Source organism: Lepidochelys kempii, chromosome 10, assembly GCF_965140265.1.
Source record: "Lepidochelys kempii isolate rLepKem1 chromosome 10, rLepKem1.hap2, whole genome shotgun sequence".
NCBI classification, from domain to species: Eukaryota; Metazoa; Chordata; order Testudines; family Cheloniidae; genus Lepidochelys; species Lepidochelys kempii.
In genome coordinates, this window is record NC_133265.1 from 60,542,187 (window position 1) to 60,563,411 (window position 21,225).

The 21,225-nt window shown below is 44.1% G+C and overlaps 1 protein-coding gene across 11 annotated transcripts in view; it reads left to right on the forward strand.

Moving 5' to 3' along the window:
- RAB27A (RAB27A, member RAS oncogene family) overlaps nt 1-9,462 on the forward strand; it is an 80,155-nt gene extending 70,693 nt beyond the window's left edge. For 10 of the 11 annotated variants that reach the window (XM_073303825.1, XM_073303817.1, XM_073303815.1 and 7 more), the window contains one exon: nt 6,860-9,462. In XM_073303825.1, coding sequence (XP_073159926.1) covers nt 6,860-7,058 — 199 coding nt within the window. In that variant the 3' untranslated portion in view covers nt 7,059-9,462. The remainder of the gene's footprint in view (nt 1-6,859) is intronic. The other variant, XM_073303824.1, reaches the window with a different exon arrangement.
- The last annotated feature ends 11,763 nt before the right edge of the window (nt 9,463-21,225 follow it).

The following is a 21,225-nucleotide window of genomic DNA, read 5'->3' on the forward strand; positions in this document are numbered from 1 at the left end:
TGCTCCAATGGCCCTGGGGTCAGGCACGGGGCAGGCCGCAGAAGTTCCAGAGGTCCCGGAAAGTCACAGAATCTGACCTCCATGACAGACTTGCAGCTTTATTGATAACTACTCTTTGAGTGTTGTCTTTCAACCAGTTGTGCATCCACCTTACAGTAATGCATTTAGACCATATTTCCCAAGTTTACTTATGAAAATGTCATATGGGCAGAGGTGAAAATAAGTTGGTCCGGTATAGTGTACTGGTAAGAAAGCCGGTACACAGCCAACCGCGCTGGCAGGACTGCTGATGGTGGGGTGGGGCAAAAGGAGCAGCTGCCCCAGGGCCTGGCAATTTAAAAGGGCTCGGGACTTCCAGCAGCAGCCACAGCCCCGGGCCCTTTAAATCGCCGCTCGAGCCCTGGGACTCCTGGCTGCTGCCGCTGCTACCCCAGGGCTCCAACAGTGATTTAAAGGGCCTGGGGCTCCAGCTGCTGCCGCAGTATCAGCTGGAGCTCCAGGCGGTGCGGGCTGGGCAGTGCTGAAGGGCTGGTTGCAGGAGTCTGGCCCCAGCCCCCACCCCCCCCCCCGTTCCACCTGAGGCCCCACCCCTTCTGGGGGCCAGAGCCGCCTCCCCACCTTGCCCAGGACCCCAGCCGCCCTGCGTACCGGTAAGTCCATTAAATTTCACCCCTGCATATGGGACGGTGTCAAAAGCCAAAATCATGATTAATACTACCCTGTAGTATTTAGTATGACTACAGTAGGCAGAGAACCTAATTTCCTTGTGCAGTGAAACCCGAGAGTATCGTTTAGTCAGATTTGTTCATCACATTAAATTCTGGAAGAAACTGGAGGCAGTACTAAGCAGTGGCACTCTTATTTTTAAGTTAAGCTTAGCCTCACAAATTGTCAACCCTGTTTATTAAGGAGGGACAGAGCAAAATGGGGTTTAGTGCAATAATCCTTCCTTCCTTTTTCCTCCTCCAACTTACATGCTTGTGTAATGCTATTTGTGGGGCACTAACCTCAAACCAGCATCGTTTTGTAACATGTACCTTTATAAAAAGGAATGGAAATTTGGGAAATGTGAAGCAGTAGATGATGTGTGTGCATATCGAAATCTTTTTGCATGCCACTTCATACGTTGATATTACTTGCAGAAGGTGAAATGTCTGTTAATCTTGTGGTCAAAATACCAACTTGATCAATTTGGGAATCAAAAACTAGAAGGCTGATTCATAGATCAGATTTGACTCTGTGAGCTGCTCTATGGTTCTCAGTCCTTATAAGTGGATGAGGAAAGTTACTACTAATAGAGATGTTCTTACATCTTCAAAAGATGGGGTAGAAAAGGGGAGCGACCCTTCCTCACTGAGTGAGCTGTTGCTGCTGCTAACCATTCTGGATACTACTGAAAATTTCCCCCCATGCCTGTTACAAGTAAATGTTGCATTTAGAGTGGGACAGTCACTAGGAGACTGATTAGTCCATTATTAAATATTTAACGCTTAGCATTTTAACAGCATTAACTAAACCTCACAAATTAAGAGAAAAGAAAAGGAGTTCTTGTGGCACCTTAGAGACTAACCAATTTATTTGAGCATAAGCTTTCGTGAGCTACAGCTCACTTCATTGGAGTGAGCTACAGCTCATGAAAGCTTATGCTCAAATAAATTGGTTAGTCTCTAAGGTGCCACAAGTACTCCTTTTCCTTTTGCGAGTACAGACTAACATAGCTGCTACTCTGAAACCTGAAATTAAGAGAAGACAAGCAAGAATTATCTGCATTTTACAGATGGTGGTGACCTATTAAGGCTACCATGCATGGCAGCAGGAGAGGAGATTTTAAAAATTCCACCTATGATTTATCTCTGTAAATTTGTGCCTAAATAAATAATAGGGCTCTCCCTCTACTAATCCAACAGGTTCCTTTGCCTATGATTGCCCAGTTACCTTTGTGTCTCTCAGAAATCCAGACTTTCATTTCTCTTTAATTGTATAAACAGAAGCATAATTGTATCAACCAAAGGATTCAGGTGAAAGTCATTTGAAGCTTTTCATTCTTACAGTCTCCACCCTTGCATTCCTGACCTTCAGCTACGTTAGCTATTTCTTCACCTAATGAGAATGGAAGATTTACACAGTATGACAGAAGCATGTAGGTTGCTCAGCAGCGGGCCCAAGAGACAGTTCCTTGAGGCTCCAAAATCTCTTTAACTAAAAGGATTTCCCCTCTCATGAAATGTGTTGGTAAAACGTTACCTCAATGATGTGATCTTTAATGGCTTAAAACTTTTTTATCGGTATAAGAAAAGGAAGAAATGCTTCTGTATTTAACGGAAGGGCCCGTAATTCTGTCGTTTGTTTCAGCTCCATGACGAATTACTGAGTCTTTCTTAATCATCTGCAGAAGGATCCAGCATTTCCTCCTAACACTTTCATGTTTAACACATAGCCCAACAGTCCAGTGCTTTGCAGTGTGTGTATTCAATGAACCTCTCCCCAGTTTTTTGGACCTAGCACCCAGGATACTGCTAAAATCCACTTTTGGCACATGAGGGAAAGAGAGAGAGCAAGAGTGCTAGTTTGAGACTTACTGCTCTAGTTATGATCAGCTCTCATCTCCATTTTAAAATGTTACTGTGTTTGTTCACAAACATGTTCGATCAAATTAGCTGACAGGAAGCTGAATGCAACTGAGCAGACAGTGTAAACCAGGACAGACCGTAATCAAACTTTACTGGGACCAGCGGAAGGCTGCTGATTTCCTGTCAAAAGGGAGATAAGAGAGAGAAGGGTGGATGTTAGAGGCAAATTGGGTACAAGTTCAGGTTCCTCTTGCTCTCTCGGCCTGCGTGATAGCCCGCTACTTTGGGGACAGTGGCTGAAACAAACCTTTTATATTAGGGGCTTTAACGGGCCAGGACAGATTTTGCAATAATATACTGCATAATACATATGCTCTGCCCTGGTGGGCCAAGTCCCTTGCTTGACTAACCACTCTTCTATCCCATTCGCAGTATACTTTTGAACTAGGCAGCTGGGTTAGACATGATTCATTCTCAAGCCCCCTCCAAGCATACAAATAATAAGCCTGTGTTTGTTTCTGCTTCATCAGGAAAGGCATTCTAGGAACAGAGACTGTGTTTTTTATCACCACCAAGTATAGTGCCTGTGAATAGAGGTCCACATGTTCTTTTCAGATCCAGACCAGAAAAGACATCTTGGGAAATAGCTCTTGGGGAAAAATATTCTCTGCTCCTGCAACTGCATTTCATCTGGTCATTTCCTTTACTGTGAATAATTAGCACCTGAATAAGTCTGTCCTTATTTCCATTGATAGATGCCCAATTTATTTATATACAAGTATTTAAAAAAGCAAGCTTGTCCAGTTACAACAAGGTCCTTGAGTCATTCCTCAGGCTGTCAGGATTAATTTTCATGTATGTAGTATGTTAAAAAAAGTCCATAAATTAATAGATTTTAAATTGTTCAATAGATAGTCTCCCCCCATCTCCCTTTGGTCTTGTGTACATTGCTTAATTTATCATATTGCTTATTCTTTGCATTTCATATAATCAGGAAATAACTGATTTTAAATGAGACAAAATGGAAGTGTCATCAGCTCTTTCCTCTCTGAACCCCTCCTAAGTAAATTGGTTTTAAAATTCAACCACACCCTTTGGCACACTGAGGCTGCCAAAATAAAAAGCAGACAGACAAGTTGGGTGAGGTAATTTCTTTTATAGGACCACCTTCTGTTGGCAAGAGACAAGCTTTTAAGCTTACACAGACCCTGAGACAGAGCATTAAAACATATTACCTCACCCACCTTGTGTCTCTAATATCCTCGGACCAACATGGTGACAACAACACTGCATACAATAAATATAAAAAGCAGTAACAAGTCAAGGTGGAGAAAGGAAAATGCTTTGTGTATCACAGCTTCAGAAGAGGAGTTGAAGTGGTGGTGTGATGTTGTCTGGAACAATCATTAGCTCTCTTCACTTGGGTGAAGCTGCTAGTTACACTTACAGTATTAGACATGACTTGTTGGATTCTTCTGTTGGCAATAAGAATGGCTTGGTGATTCATTACATAGCTGAGATGTAAATGACAGAATTACCTGCCCTTCCTGTAAGGCAGTACCTGAGATTTTTCCGAGTGTTTGTCTATTTGTTCTAGGCTGAGAATTTCACATTCTTGTGCTGAACAGTTTTCATGGGGAATATGGCAGTAGTTTACAAAGGATTAAAAGTGTACCTTTTCCACCTGAATTGGTCCCAAGGAAAAGTTTCAGAGATCACAGCAAATCAAGAGTTTGATGTCTGTGGAAACTGCCTCTCCAGTTCCTAAATGGATCATTTCTTTTATTTTCTCCTCCTCACTCCTTCAGCAGCTGTGTGACCTATACATGCAGTCCCAAAATATGTTAGTATTTTTCAGTGTTATACAGTGTACAATTTTGAGACTGTAACTTAGTTTTCATGAGTGCAGGTATCCTTGCAGGGTGACATACTAACTGTAGATGGAGCTGTAATTTTATGTCAAAATGACTTTGACCCAGAAGAGCAGTGTATAAAGCAATAACTAGGGCAAGTTTCCAGTTATTCTCCTGGGGCCACTCTCACCTGAAGGATTTATTTCAGTGGGGAAAATCTAGAATTTCACTAATATGCAGCCTATTTATTGGATTAATATTGCAAATTTATACTAGACTTGTAGATGATACATGACAAAGGTATGTTCACTTAGAGACTTTTTGTCCAACAACAGATTCAAAATATTGAGAGAACAAAGTATTTCTACCTTTTTACTAAATACATCTCCTTTATTTCATCAAATGAATATTCTTTCCCCTGTGTTTGCATCCTGTGTCAGAAGATGAAGGAGTTATAAACAAGGATTATTCCCTCTAGCTCTGGAGCACAGCTTCAAGTGTTTAAACCAGCGATGGGCAAACTACGGCTCAGGGTCCACATCTGTCTCCTTAGATGTTTTTAATCTGGCCCTCGAGCTCCCGCCAGAGAGCAGGGCCGGAAGCTTGCCCTGCTCCGTGTGGCTCCTGGCGGCAGCAACAGCATGTCCCCATTCCGGCTTCTACACATAGGGGCAGCCAAGGGGCTCTGCATGCTGACCCTGCCCAAGCGCTGTGCCTGCAGTTCCCATTGTCCGGGAACCATGGCCAATGGGAGCTGCAGGGGCGGCGCCTGCAGATGGGGCAGCATGCAGAGCTTCCTGGCCGTGCCTCTGTGTAGGAGCTGGAGCACGGACATGCCGCTGCTTCTGGGAGCTTGAGGTAAGCGCACCTCTGACCCTATCCCTGCCCCAGCCCTGATCCCCTTCCTGTCCTCCAAACCCCTTGGTTCCAGCCCGGAGCACCCTCCTGCACTGCAAGCCCTCATCCTCAGCCCCACCCCAGAGCCCACACCCCCAGCTGGAGCCCTCGCCCCCAATTTCGTGATCATTCTTGGCCCGCCATACAATTTTCATACCCAGATTTGGCCCTCAGGCCAAAAAGTTTGCCCACCCCTGGTTTAAACAGACTTTCAGGAAGTTCACTAAATATATAAGAAGCAGAAATGTTGGGGGAGAGTGGGTTGTCTGGACTACCATGGAGTAAAAGGAGCAGCTGAGGAGAACACTGCACAATAGCTAGATGACTTTTGTATCCATCTTCACTATGGAGGATGTTGTGGAGATGATACTCTTTCCTGGTAATAAGGAAATCTCCATTTCCCAAGTCACCTTTTCCCATCTTTCTTCTCCAATGTGCGCAATTCAAGGTTGTCCATCCCTGTCCTTTCCTCTTTTACCGCTTTCACGTGCTTTCCTCCTTCTGTTCTCTCTCTCTTGCTTTTTCCCCTCAACTTCAATGCCTATCTCTGTCCCCTATCTTGCCTTCACTCCTCTTCCCCTAAATTACTAGTCTCTTCTTGCACCCTAAGGTGCAATCCAGAATCAGGGGAATCCAGATCAGTGAAGAGACAATGATTGACCATCCCACATGCGCTGCCCATTGTCTCTGATGTTTGCCACTGCCCCAAATCTGAATCCTTAAGTGGCCCATTCTCCCCGGATTCCTTGCAGCTGCCACTCTGTGCTGGAAATAGTGAGATTCACATAATGGGAGAGCCCATGGAGGAAGCACCTAGAGCAGGAGTTGAAGAGGCAACTGTTCTCTGAGACCTTGAGGTCCTTAGGAGCCGGAGGAATACAATAGCACGAAGAGTGTTATGTCCTTGGCTCTTTTCTGCTGGAGAGAAACTTTTGAGGGAGGGACATCACATACGCACAGTGGCTGTGGTACATACATTTCCCACCCCCCACCCCCTTTAATGAGCATTGCCTTTGCACCAGTTCAGCTACACCCTTGGTAGCTAGTGTACAAGATGTCTTGGCAGCCCATATATGTCAGCACTTCCATTATTGCTACCACCAATAGAGCAGCCATGGTGGGAAGTTTTAAGTAAAATGCTTGTGGAGATGAGGCCCAACAGAGCAATTGCATCTGTCTATGGTTAAAAGAAAGGACTCGAACACAGAACTCCAGGATTTTTTTTTTCCTGGCTCACTGTGGAATTCACAATCCACCAATGCCCAAGTAAAATGGGGTTAATACCCACCTCACCGGGCTGTTATTAGTTTAATTAATATTTGTCCTGCTTTTGTGCTTCTAAGCACGTCACAAAGGGTTGCATTTAAATTTCAGCTTTTGTTGAATTCTGTTTGATTCTGTTGACCTCTCCAGACATTCTCTAAGGCGAATGTTTTTATGCACATGGCCATAACCATATAATGCGTTCCTTCCAGGGAAGGTCTCACTTGATCTGTGATGGTGGGTGTTTTTTTGTTTTTTTTGTTTTCCCCTTTACAGGATACCATATTTTGAAACAAGTGCAGCTAATGGAACTAATGTGACCAAGGCAGTTGAAACTCTGCTTGACCTTATCATGAAGCGCATGGAACGGTGCGTGGACAAGTCATGGATACCCGAGGGGGTAGTACGGTCCAATGGACACAGCTCTACTGAGCAGCTACATGAGGAGAAAGAGAAAGGCAAATGTGGCTGTTGAGAAACCAACTTCATTGCAACAATTAAATTAACATATTTATGTTAAAGTATAGTACAGTTGTAGCTTAATGGATTCATTTATGGACAGCTCTTACCATATGGATATATAATAACAAAGCTGTATTAATTCTTGGTATTTGCTTTCTAACAACATTAACCGTTGCTTGGCAAATGTTTAATTTATTAGCAGTTAGCCAGACATGTATGTTTAGGTTTGGTGCAACATTGGACACTCTCAACTTTCAGTATCTTAGTCTGTAACAATGGTAAACCAGTCAACTTAAGTCCTATTTGAACAGAAATGTTCCATCATTACAGCAATAATGATAAACAGCAAACTGTATGTGCTTTTCAAAAGCAGGCAAGTAATTTTACCTTGTTTTTCATGAATTATTAGAGTCTAATCATAGGAGCTAAAATAGGGCTATTTTTATATGGAATAAAAAGCTGTCTAGAGAAATGCCAAGATGACACTTGTACAGCACTATTGCTATGCCATGCAGTCGTGAACTTGATCTTCTAAACTCCAACTGTACTATAGGAAAGGTTCAATACATTCTAATAGATCACCTAACGTGAATTTCAAGAACGTGCTGAGGCATATACATACCAAGGGCAGGTCTACACTTAAAATGTACCATTTGGTGCAGCTGCACCACTCTACCACTTAAGTGAAGATACTCCTACACCGATGGGCAAGAGCTTTCCTGATGGCATAGTTAATCTATGAGGCGGTAGCTATGTCGACAGGAGAAGCTCTCCAATTGACATAGTGCTATCTACACTGGGGGTTAGGTCGGTATAACTGACTCACTCAGGCGTGGATTTTTCATACCCCGGAGCAATGTAGTTATACCAATATAGGTCTGTAATGTAGAGGAGATTGTAGATGGGGTGTGTGTTTATGAATGCATACGTTTTTATATACAAACTCTTTTATGTTTTAACAGGAATTTAGGGCAAGCTAAGTGCCAGCAAAATTTCATCAGAGCTAGTGCTTTGCACTGAATTTGTTTGTACCAAGCGTACATTTGGAACATTTCTTCTTCAAATTTGGACTGAAAATTTAAATATTGGTCTTATTCTGGTGAGCTATAACTGCCTAAGACATCAATGCTGTTTAAATTAGTATATCCGTAAATGTATAAAGCTGGTTTTCTTCGGTTTATCTCTGGGTCCTGTACATCTTGTACATGTTTTGTATGTGTTTTGTTCATTCCTTTTAGTCTCACCTAAAGTAGAATTGAGGGAGTATGTTTTGATTATGTAAAAGAATACTCTTTCTGGTGTATGATCATTTTTATTTATCCTCAGATATAAGGAATAATCAGTATTCTTTTACATTTCTTTTCAGCCTGATTATGTGATATGCCTAATAAACTGTTTTTCTACTGTAGCAGGTTCATATAACTCTAAAATATTGCCAAGTAAAGTCTCAACATGCCAAATCCAGAGTCTTTTTATAAACTTCTCATAGCAATTTGTTTACAGAACTCCAAAGCTACTGCTGCTTTTAGAAATTAAATATTTATTTATTTAAAAGTGCTAGTTATTTTGGCTACCACATGCTCAGGCAAACTTCTACACTCAGATGGCAGCATGAGATGTAATGTAATATCTTTTTAATTTAAAAAAATTGAATATGTTAAAAGGACCAAAAATGTGTACTAGAAAGGTAGCTGAGAAGAAAGTGATATCTTCACTGAATTGAATAGAAACTTTGTACATTTCCGATTGCTTTTTAGAAATACAGAAAGTGTTAAAACTCACTGCTAGCTGTCAAAAAACATTCTGTAAAGCAACGCGTTTGTTCTTTAACAAACACACAATGTAAATATTGGGTTTTTATCACAACCTACACAGGATATATAACCTTGTGCAATATAAGTTGAATGCGAAGGTACTATGACAGAAGTTGTATCATTTTATATTGTATGAATTACTGTATTTTCTGCTGTACCATACCAAGAATCAAAATGCCTGTGGACCAGAGTTACTGTAGTCTAATTCATGAGTGCCTTTTGAAGTTGCTATCGCCTGGGTGGCCAGTAGAGTAACTGTGGAACCCAACACATTTCAGTGCACTTAAGTGTCTGGGTTTTTAATGCAGAAATGTAACCCCTCACTTTTCAGAGGGTTCCAATGGAATTTTTGCCACCTATTAATTTTAATAGGAGTTGTGTGGCTAAAATAATTTCCAGTTCCTGAAAAAAGTAAGGATAAGTGCAGCCAACTACTGAGTTTAAATTACTACTGAGGTTACTTAAGTATATTTCCCTTTGAATGCACATGTTTAGATTTTATACTAAATACTATAATTGCCATATTTTGTCCTACATTTGTATGTATCTATTTTACAGTGCTGTAAAATCAAAAATCTATCTTCATGAAATTGCTTTGATGTAACGCCATAAATACATACCTGTATTAAAAATCTATTATACCAATAGTTGAATCTATTTGAGTTATTTATAGCACAACTTTGCACCTACTGCAACTTTCAGCAGTGATTTGAACAGTCCTGTGAGTGACACCATTATACCAGTCTAGAGCTGGTCAAAAATCAGAATTTCCATGGTTTGGAAAATTCTGATATTTTAACATTTGTTTTTGTGCCAAATTAGGAAAAAAGGTTGAAATACTGAATTTTATGCTATTGGCATAAACAGTTGGGCTCCTTGCATCAATAAACAGGAGGGATTAGAAAACAGCCATTTGACTCCTATACAGCTATGGCTAAGGGGTTTATTGGGCTGATACAGTGCCTGTCAGCTGAGCCAACTTCACTAGTTTGAATTGGTGGAATTGACCATGAAAATAGTCATTTTGTGCCTTCCCCAGTGTCAAATTAGTGGCAGTTTATAACAAAATTACTCTTTGTACACTAAATTTGCCAAAGCCTGAATGTTTTAGCTTTCCCAGTCAAAATAGCTATCTTTGCTCCAAAGTCAGTCTTTTTTTCACTCAAAGCATACAGACTCAGCATAGAGTTCAGTATAAATGGAGCCCATGTCTGAGCTGGTGACCAAACAAGAGTAACCTGGCATGGTAAGTAGTTTTATATTTTAGTATGTGAATTGGTCCAAATCCTCACCCCTGCACCAAGCAGCAGTAAACTGGCCTTGGTGCAGAGATCCTGCATGCCATGGACAGAGGTAGGAGCAACATCTCCCTTCTGCAAGGTGCAGAGTGGGAAGTAGAACCGTCCTGCATCAGATGTGGTAATCCGAAGATTGTGGAGTCCATGGTGAGTATCAGCTGTGTCCTCATGCCCTCTTCAGGGGTGAATTCGATGCCCCCCATTTGTGACAGCACAGGAAGGACTATCCCCAGAAAGCAGGTGCAAGGAGTGCCTTCTCACATCCTACCCCATTGGCCCTCCTCTGGGGGAGGAAGAAGGTAAGATTTAAAAAAAAAAAAATTTTTTTTTTTCAATCTCAAAGACTCCAAACCACCGAGAAAATGAGCCCTGTCTTGCTCTTACACTGAATAAGTTGCATAAAAGGACTTGATCCTGCAAGGTCCTGAGCACGCTGACCCAATCCCTCAAAACACTTAAGCAGTACCTAACTTGAATCATGTGATTAGTTTTACTGACTTAGGACTCTAAATGTGCTTAAGTGCTTTCCTGAACTGGGCCGGAGTGCTCAGCACCTCGCAAGATCAAGCTCTAGAACAGGGGTTCTCAAACTTCATTGCACTGTGACCCCCCCCTTCTGACAAAAATTACTACACAACCCCAGGAGGCGGGATCAAAACCCACACCTGCCTGAGTCCCGCTGCCCTGGGTTGCGGGGCCAAAGCTCAAGGGGTTCAGTCCCAGACAGGGGGCCAGTAACCTGAACTCAGGCTTCAGCTTTGGCCCCAGGCAGTGGGGCTTGGGCTGAAGACCTCAGGCTTCAGCTTTAGCCCCAGCAAGTCTAAGCCAGCCTTGGCAACCCCATTAAAATGGGGTTCTGACCCACTTTGGGGTCCTGACCCACAGTTTGAGAACCTCTGCTCTAGAAGAACTTGTAAGTGTGGTCTGAACTATCCATCACTGCGTTAAGAGTGAGACATATGAGAAGCCATCCCAGCTTTGCTCAATAGTTTGGCATAGACCAGCAGACAAAAGAGCTACTCAGACTACTGCAAAACCTTCTTCAGGCTCACTGTAAGTAACTCTTTAAGGTAGTTGAGTCATAGAATCATAGAAGATTAGGGTTGGAAGAGACCTCAGGAGTCATTTAGTCCAACCTCCTACTCAAAGCAGGACCAACTCCGTCTAAATCATCCCAGCCAGGGCTTTGTCAAGCCGGGCCTTAAAAACCTCTAAGGATGGAGATTCCACCACTTCCCTAGGTAACCCATTCCTATGCTTCACCACCTTCAGAGTGAAATAGTTTTTCCTAATATCCAACTCAGACTTCCCCCACTGCAACTTGAGACCATTGCTTCTTGTTCTGTCATCTGCCACCACTGAGAACAGCCTAGCTCCATCCTCTTTGGAACCCCCTTCAGGTAGTTGAAGGCTGCTATCAAATCCCCCCTCACTCTTCTGCAGACTAAATAAGCCCAATTCCCTCAGTCTCTCCTCATAAGTCATGTGCCCCAGCCCCCTAATCATTTCCTTGCCCTCCGTGGGATTCTCTCCCATTTGTCCACATCCTTTCTGTAGTGGGGGTCCCAAAACTGGACACACTACTCCAGATGTGGCCTCACCAGTGCCGAATAGAGGGGAATAATCACTTCCCACGATCTGCTGACAACGCTCCTACTAATACAGCCCAATATGCCGTTAGCCTTCTTGGCAACAAGGGCACACCGTAGACTCATATCCAGCTTCTACTCCACTGTAATCCCCAGGTCCTTCTCTGCAGAACTGCCATTTAGCCACTCAGTCCCCAGCCTGTAGCAGTGCATGGAATTCTTCTGTCCTAAGTTCAGGACTCTGCACTTGACCTTGTTGAACCTCAACAGATTTCTTTTGGCCCAATCCTCCAATTTGTCCAGGTCACTCTGGCCTCTATCCCTACCCTCCAGCGTATCTACCTCTCCCCCCAGCTTAGTGTCAAGCGTGAACTTGCTGAGGGTGAAATCAATCCCATCATTGATGAAGATGTTGAACAAAACTGGTCCCAGGACTGACCCCCGGGTCACTCCGCTTGATGCCAGTTGCCAACTAGACATCAAGCCATTGATCACTACCCATTGAGCCCAACGATCTAGACAGCTTTCTATCCACCCTATAGTCAAACAATCCCTTTCAATAACTGATCTTGTTTCTAGCTCAAGAAAACTCCAATCTACATTCTTTCAGAGCTCAGGGATGTACATTTCAAACCAGAACACAATGATCCTGACTTAATTTAATACTAGGAGATTTAATACTTTGCTGAGAAAAAATAATCCAGCTGAAAGTGCTTGTTTACTATCATTGTGATTTAACATTCCCAGCTTGTCTGTTGCAGGCTTTGTCTGCCAAGTCTGTAATCCAGGCTGTTTAAACCACAGAGGCCACCAAAGACTTTGCAGTGCAATATTTTTACCAAAAGTAAACTGAACGGTTGTGAAATAAATACAGTCCGAAGGGGAAAAATCACAAAAGGCAGGCTGCTCTGACCAATCAAATTGAAGGGGCCTAGGGATTGTAACTGTGTATGCCAGACACCAGAACACAGCAAAGCAGCCCCGAGCTAGCTTGTTTACTTTGTTGGGTTTGCCCCTAGTCATCTAGTAGGCACGTTCATAGCTTCCATCCTAAGACTGCATTGTGTCTGTGAGTGTCTCTCTATTATTTCCTCTTATCAGCCTGCGTCTGTCCAGTCTTCAGTCACAGATGCAGCACATTCACTCTCGGGTGGAGGAAGAGACTAATATATTCTGTACAGCTCTCTCTCGCTGTCTGTTTGTGCCTGTTGAAAGCAAGTGTTCCCTGGGGGAATGAGGGGACTGAGACAGTGCTGCTCACCTGTGTCATGTGCTAGCCTTGGTCTCCTGCACAACAGGGTGGCTCAGACTGGGCTTTTAAACACACCTCCCATGCTCTGTGATTGTGACAATGAGATTTGAAAATCCCACATTGCAGGCTTTCCGCGCCAAACTGCCCCTTCTCTTTTTCTCTTTTAGAAATCTGTATACTCAAAAACTGCTCTAGGCATGTGCTGTTCAACAGCTGGCATATGTGAGTTCGAGGTGAGCCTCGTCAGAGTGAAGCCTAGCTTTACGGAGATACCTGTTTTTAATTGTCTGCTAAGGAAAAGCCCCAGCACCTCACACCAGAATGGTAGATTACGTTTCTACAGTGTCTTCTCTTCTGGAGATCTCAGAGCACTTCACAAAGGTGACTCAAGTTTTTCACCCACCACCGTCCTGTGAAGGAATAATAACAACATGACTCAGTGTTAAGTATGGAACAGTAACCCACTTTTAGATTGGGGGGGAGGAATAAGTCTCAGTAAACTTGTGAGCTTAATTTTGTAGTATAATCTCCATTTTGGACTAGAACAGCCATTTTGTCTGAGCGGGCTGCTAAGCACATGTCAACCCTTAAGCTGGGCGCAAGGTGGTTATGTATTCCAGACAGCTTCCTTGATCACTAATTCAATTACTATGGCTGAGAAAAAAGAAAAGGAGTACTTGTGGCACCTTAGAGACTAACCAGTTTATTTGAGCATAAGATTTCTGTAGCTCACAAAAGCTTATGCTTAAATAAATTGGTTAGTCTCTAAGGTGCCACACGTACTCCTTTTCTTTTTGCGAATACAGACTAACATGGCTGCTACTCTGAAATATGGCTGAGAAGTCATCACTGAGCAATGGAAGGCCTTTCAGCAGCTGGTCCAGTCCCATGGAATGATGAACTCTTTCCCCAGAAGCCAGACTGTGGGAAGGGCCTGGACTTCTTCAACCTGGCCACATGGCAGAAGAGGACACAGACAGTCTTAAAGATGAGGAGCATGGGGATGGGGGAGGGGTGTTCATCACCACATGCAAGAAGACTGGGCTGGAGAGAGAGCAGAGACTCAGCCTCTCCTAAAACCATGGGTTCCAGAAGGACTGCAAAGGTGTGTGGGTGTGGGGGGGAGCCCCCCTTCAGCTCAACCCTCCTGGAGCCCCTGAGGGAACCTGCACCCCACCCATCCCAGCCCCTGCCACTGCCCCAGCCCCTGCCACCTCCACTGTTTTATGTGGACCGAGTAGAGGAGGAGACAGACAGACACTGAAGGTGTCCTGCTGCTGATACCATCCCAGCTGGCTGCTGTGGAGACTTTACTGTCCCTCTAGCAGCAAAACTGAAATCAACACAAAAGGGGGGAGGGATAGCTCAGTGGTTTGAGCATTGGCCTGATAAACCTAGGCTTGTAAGTTCAATCCTTGAGGGGACCACATAAGGATCCAGGACAAAAATTGGGGATTGGTCCTGCTTTGAGCAGGGGGTTGGACGAGATGACCTCCAGAGGTCCCTTCCAACCCTGTGATTCTGTGTGGGAGGTGCTGCATGGGGAGGGGGCAGGTGATCAAACATTTTAAAGGGACAGGACAGCACACCCGCCCCACCAACTCTGCCACCCCACCACTCTAGCCAACCCTTCTCTTCCCCTCTCAGATGCCACCCCCCTCCACCCACCCACCCTCCAGGAGCTCCTGCCTCCCTAGCCCAACCCTTCTGGAGCCTCTACCCTCTCCCCTCAATCCTCCTTGAACCCTTGAGGGAGCCCTCCCCAACCAACTCCACCTTCCCACAGCTTCCCCACCCAACAGCCTGACCATCCTGGAGCCCCTCCCTCTCCCTCCGCCATCTCCCCCCGCCCCAGCACACCTAACCTTACCCTCCCTGCTGGCAACCCTGAGGCCCTTGGGTGGCAGGTCCATCCTGCTTCACAGACCTGGTTAGTCCCTGCTGCCAGGAGGAGCCACTGCTGCAGTTTTGACAGCTAGCAGGTGAAGGCCCAACTGCTGACACATGGCATGATGCAGCAGGATGCCCAGGTCCCAGCTGCCCAGGCCAGGCCATTGCATACTCCCTCTTAGCCAGGTTTTAAAAAGTGGAGGGGCAATAGCATATTCCTGAAATGCTGATAAGACTTTGGATTTACAGCTGGGAGTGAGATCAGCTTCAGGTAGGATGAGACTCAGGACCGTATTTTGCAAACATCTATAACTCTCAAGAGCTTTTTAAGAGTAAAGTGAGCATGGCTAAGAATTCCTTTGCTAAGCCTGTGTTCCTTGCTTACTGCCGCATTAGTCCCAAAGGAGTTAAACAAGAAGCAAGAGGATAGGTGGAGCCCTGGGGCAGGGTATGTAAGCAACCGGGGGCTTGGGAGGTCTGAGGCACTGGTTCCAGGGTTTAGGTGGATGGAGTGTGGAGTCCCATGTCTCAAGAAAGGGCTCAGCCAAGGGGGTCTGAGCCTGGGAGTCTGCCTTAGAGCCCCATAGCTAGGGACACTGACTCAGCACAAGAACCAGCTGTCTTAGAAGCAATGGCACCCAGCATTTAGGGCCACTTACAACCTGGCCCAATCCCCCTTCTGGATGGACACCAGTCTGTTGTAATATACACCTTAGACAGTAACATATTGAGCTGTCAGTTTTAAAGCAGAACTCACCATTGATGTTAATGGGGCATTCTGCTTAAATATCAATTGTACAATAGAACACCAAGCTCTTACTGATGGGGGGGAGGCGAGGGGTGGGGGGAATGGGGTACCGAGAAGTAATTCCCTTGAAATTACAGAGTGAATCAATGGTAGATTTTAAAATGTAACGCCATAATCATGACTCTTGGTCCCTGAGCCTAAGTACTGAGTGTACTCCCTCGCTTGGCATTATACTGAATTTTGGCATTTGGGGGCATTTTCTATTTTACTCAAAATTTTTCACATTTAAAACAGAATTTTGCAAACACAGTGAGAGCCCAGAGGCCGTCAAACATAATCTTATTTCCTAGTCCTGCTCCATTCTAGGGCGGTCAGCTATGTTTCAAGGAAATAAGCGTCAACCATGTGAAAAAGTGATGACAAAGCTTATTTTTAAAGGGACAGCACCATGCAATGATTTTCTTCCCAACCCCATTCCTTGGGGATTAGTCCTGTCTGTAGAAGCCTGAGCTGCTCCCACCTTTTATCAAAACCATTCTCTATGGGAAGGACAGGCAGGAGTGTGGTTGTCAGCCTCTCACACAATGGATTAAAATAAGTGAGCATGATGCTGACAGTAGGCATGATCAGTGGGTAAATGCACTACATGTTCCTTTGCATTTTCCTGCTCTAGCTGTGAACGCTAGATTAGTGATTTTCAAACATTTTTTCTGGTGACCCAGCTGAAGAAAATTATTGATGCCTCTGACACAACGGAGCTGGTGATGAGGAGTTTGGCGTGTGGGAGGGGCTCAGGGCTGGGGCAGAGGGTTGCGGTGTGGGGGATCCAGGTTTGGGGGGGCTCAGGGCTGGGGCAGGGGGTTGGGGTGCAGGGGGGGTCAGGGCTCTGGGCTGGGGGTGCAGGCTCTGGGGTGGGGCTGGGGATGAGGGGTTTGGGGTGCAGGAAGGGCCTCCAGGTTTGGGGGGGCTCAGGGCTGGGGCAGGGGGTTGGGGCACAGGCTTACCTCAGGCGGCTCCCGGTCAGCGGTGCAGCGGGGGTGCAGAGGCAGGTCTCCCGCCTGTCCTGGCACCATGGACTGCCCTGCGCCCCGGAAGCGGCCAGCAGACAGTCTGGCTCGGTGGAGGCGCACAAGCGGCTCCATGTGGCTCTTGCCTGCAGGCACTGCCTTCACCAGCTCAGATTGGCTGGTACTGGGTTGAGACCCACAGTCTGAAAACCACTGCACTAGACAGTGCACGAAGGGGGTTTTTGCAAAAAGAAAAGGAGTACTTGTGGCACCTTAGAGACTAACCAATTTATTTGAGCATGAGCTTTCCTGAGCTACAGCTCACTTCATCGGATGCATACTGTGGAAACTGCAGAAGACATTATATACACAGAGACCATGAAACAATACCTCCTCCCACCCCACTCTCCTGCTGGTAATAGCTTATCTAAAGTGATCACTCTCCTTACAATGTGTATGATAATCAAGTTGGGACATTTCCAGCACAAATCCACTTCCTGGACACTACAGTGCTAATAAATAAGTGCTAATCACAGTATGCATCCGATGAAGTGAGCTGTAGCTCATGAAAGCTTATGCTCAAATAAATTGGTTAGTCTCTAAGGTGCCACAAGTACTCCTTTTCTTTTTGTGAATACAGACTAACACGGCTGTTACTCTGAAACATGTCATTATGAAGGGGGTTTTGTTTATTTGTGGGGTTTTTTTTAATGATTTAGAAGTTACTGCTCCAGTTGGCCACCAGGTAGAGCTCTCTCTTAGATTTGAAGCAGGCTTGGAGATCTGAGATTGCATATATAGTCCAACTACCGCTTAGATAAGAACAAAATCCTTTTGCCCCGATTTCTCATTTTGGGGCTAATAAACCCTGGGTGCAAAATAAGACGCCACCCCTTCAGTACCAATTGGACTTACTCTCCAGGCTAATAGAAAAGGAGTACTTGTGGCACCTTAGAGACTAACAAATTTATTTGAGCATAAGTTTTCGTGAGCTACAGCTCACTTCATCGGATGCATTCAGTGGAAAATTCAGTAGGGAGATTTATATACACAGAGAACATGAAACAATGGGTGTTACCATACACACTGTAATGAGAGTGATCACTTAAGGTGAGCTATTACCAGCTGGAGAGTGGGGGTGGGGGGAAAACCTTTTGTAGTGATGGTGACCCTCCATCCTTCAAAGGTAGTGTTTTTAAACACCAGAGCAGATTTGCAGTTGGGGACAATGTCCTTGACAGTTCTTGTCATTGTGGTGCACAGTAATCTGGCTCCCACAGAGTTTGTGGCAGTGGTAAGACTGTATGGCATGTGTAGGTTACTACCACTTGTCTTTATGCCAAACAGTGTGGTACTCCCCTGAGCTATGTTGTAGTTTCAGTTAGTACCAACACATACTTCTGATTGTGATCTCCTATAAGAAACAGATTCACTGGTAGGAGAAAGTCTTTGGTCTTTGGATCTATTGTGATGAACTGCAATCAAGGTTTGATGGTTCATCAGGGTAGACTGTACACAAGACCAGACGACTTCCTTCTGAAGCAGTAACATCCCAGATTATAGATCCTAAATGCTACAGTGATGTCCCAAACTACAGCTCCTGAATACTACCAGTACAGTATGTACAGGGTGTAAGGCTAAAGTAGCAGGATGGATCCTTACTGATTAAACACATCTCAGCTCCCATATGTTTAAGGAGGTTGGACTATGCAGGAAATACACATAAAGACTAAAATACTACATTTTATTCCATAAGAGCTCCCGGAGAAACAAGAATGCAACAATAATAATAAAATGTAATATTGACCTGAGTAGATTGGGGCATCAGAGCTAAGTGGTAGTTTAAAACTGTGGGCAACTATGCTGTTTATAGCCTCTGGAGAGAAAGCAGAGGCTGTCTGGCCTGCCAGGGAACTCAGAGTGCAGGCAGGGAACTGTGCGGTGAGGGTCTCCACCCAAGGGCACTGACGGCTGAGATGAGAGCCTAAAAGTGGGTGCCCTTGTGGGTCCATGAGGGAAATAAGATGCAGTTTTCATGAACTGTGACAATCTCCACAATTGCTTTGCCAGAGCAAATCTGTCCCGGAGCACAGTTATCTCAGTGGGATGAAGGGGAGAGGGGTGTTTCAGGTAGTAAGGAGGCTTATGCCCTCCAAAGGGAAGACAATCTTTACTGTTTCCCCTCCAATATGGCAGTGAGCACTGCTGAAGCAGTAGTCGATCAAATCTCCTGTGCAGAAGCAGCCATTAGCATTCAGGAGGAGGCACACTATTTGCTTTACCATTTCACGTTCAAATATTTGTTTGTGTTCCTATTTAAAGAGTATATTTCCTTGTGGTGTTCCTTTAGCCTGTTGGGGCCTTCAAGCTGAGCCCATATGTCTAGCTATGTTGCAGTGTGTGGTTAGGAGGGGCAGTTTGGTTGGACTGTGTTGCAGTGTGTGGCCTGTGAGAAGTTAGATCATTGTTGTGTCTTTGCATATTGTCTTTTACACAACATTAAGAGTATGAGGAAAACTGGGTTCCAAATAACTGTTTTTAATAACTACATACAAGCCACGTTACTTGGATGCACTGCTGTTCTGTTAGGATTCTCATGGCTTCTGCAACACAAGAGACTTTGAAACTATTTAAAGGGCTACTATAAAATTCCTGCACATGATCTCTTCTGTGTAAGATTCAGCTCTGGGAAGGTTATGTTTTAAATTAGTATGCTTTTAACTTCAGGAGTGCTATTTGTTGGATATGTAAATGAAGTGAAATTTATTTATATATTTGTTGATGTATTTTTCTATTATTTCCTCTTTTATGGGTAAGTCCTGGTTAGTGAGTTCTTCCAGCAGACATATAGTGTAATGGCTTCTCTTGCAAAAGAAGGTAAACTTTTGTTATACTTGTAGTATCAGGAATCCAATTAAGATATTGTCCTGAGAGGGACTTGTTTATCTTCACCCAAGAGTTTTCATTTGGATTGCAGTAACTCCTAATTATTATTGGCTATATTATTGGTCACTAACTCCTCCATAGTTTACAGTTATGTATAATTACTCTAAAGTCAATAAAACTGAATATAAAAACAATAAAGTTCATAAACCATTACTTTTGTGGTCAGTAGCTTACAGGCACAACACAGCCAACATGTGAGAGACATAAAAGTATATTTGGGCCAGAATTGAATGACAGACCTCACAATCAGTTACCACAGGGGCTCCAATCATACACAGCACCTCACTTTGCCCCAGTGGAAATCATCATGTTTGAAGAGTAATTCCTCCTATAGTAGGTTGTCTTGGGGTGGGAGACAAAAACTCCATGAGGGTCTCCCTGTGGAGCTACTTCAGATCAGGAGCAAGGCAAGGTCTTGTCACCCTCTACTTTCCCCTCCCCATGGAATAAGCCACATCTCCATCTCCAAAATCCAGTGGATCTCCATAAAAAAAAGCAATATAGTTTGGAACCTTATTACTTTTTTCTGCTAATTACTAATTACTTTTTCCTACTAATCAGGGTTGGTGGAGGACTATCACCTCTACTTGTGCAGATTCTGTAGTATTATGAATTGTGGTAACTCCTGCAGCTGTTTGGAGTCATATTGATTTCACGAAGGGCCCAAATGGACCAAAAGGTCTGGCCATAGACAGCAGCTTGCAGAACTGGGGCCTTGATTTCTTAAAACTAATGAGATTTTAGTTTCACATTTTGTTAAACTGTTAAACATCTGAGAAAATGTTATACATTTTTTTAATGAAGTTGAAACAGCATCTCAGTTGTTTTATGTTGTTTAATTTTTTAAAACTTCAGCTGATTGTTTTAAACTTTTGTTTATGCCCTGATCCTACAGAGACTTCAGCATGTCAATGGGGCTATTTAGGCTTTGCATGATCAGGGCTTTAGATATTATTAATAATCATCCATCATCTTAATTACAGTAATGGCAAGGGACCAGCCAAGATTGGGGTGCCATAATGCTAGGTGCAGGATAAACACAGAGCAGAAGATAGTTCCTGCCCCAAAGAGTTTACAATCAACATTTTGTTGTATTTTTATGCCATTCAACTATATTTTTATCTCAAACAGTTGGGAAAATTACCAATTTAATTCTTTAAAAAACAACACCCTTTTCATTGACGCAGAGAGCAATTATTTGAATTAAATGAAAGTTGGACCCTGTTTCTTGATACATTTGGACAAAGAAATGCTGAGCTAGCTCAGATAATGCCGGACTTCCATTCCACCGAAATTTGCTGCTCTTCCCCCCAGCCTCCTGCCCGCTCCTGCCTTCATGTCTTTTCTCCTCAATGGTCCTTTGCCTTTTTGTATTTGTTTCTGAAGATTAATTTAAAAATTAACCACAAAAGCCCCCGCTGTACATTTAATAGCCTTGGATTTTTCCTTTGCTGATAACTGGCTCCTGTGGGCACTGGGCTGAGCCACGGGGGACACCAAGGGCCTAGCAAGGCCCAGGTGCCTGCCTTGCTCATGGTCATGAACAAGCAGCAGGGGGCGCTATGAACAGTTCACGTCGCTCTCCCTCACGGAGGAGACGCTCTATCCGGAAGGGAGCATTATAGCTACACTTCCG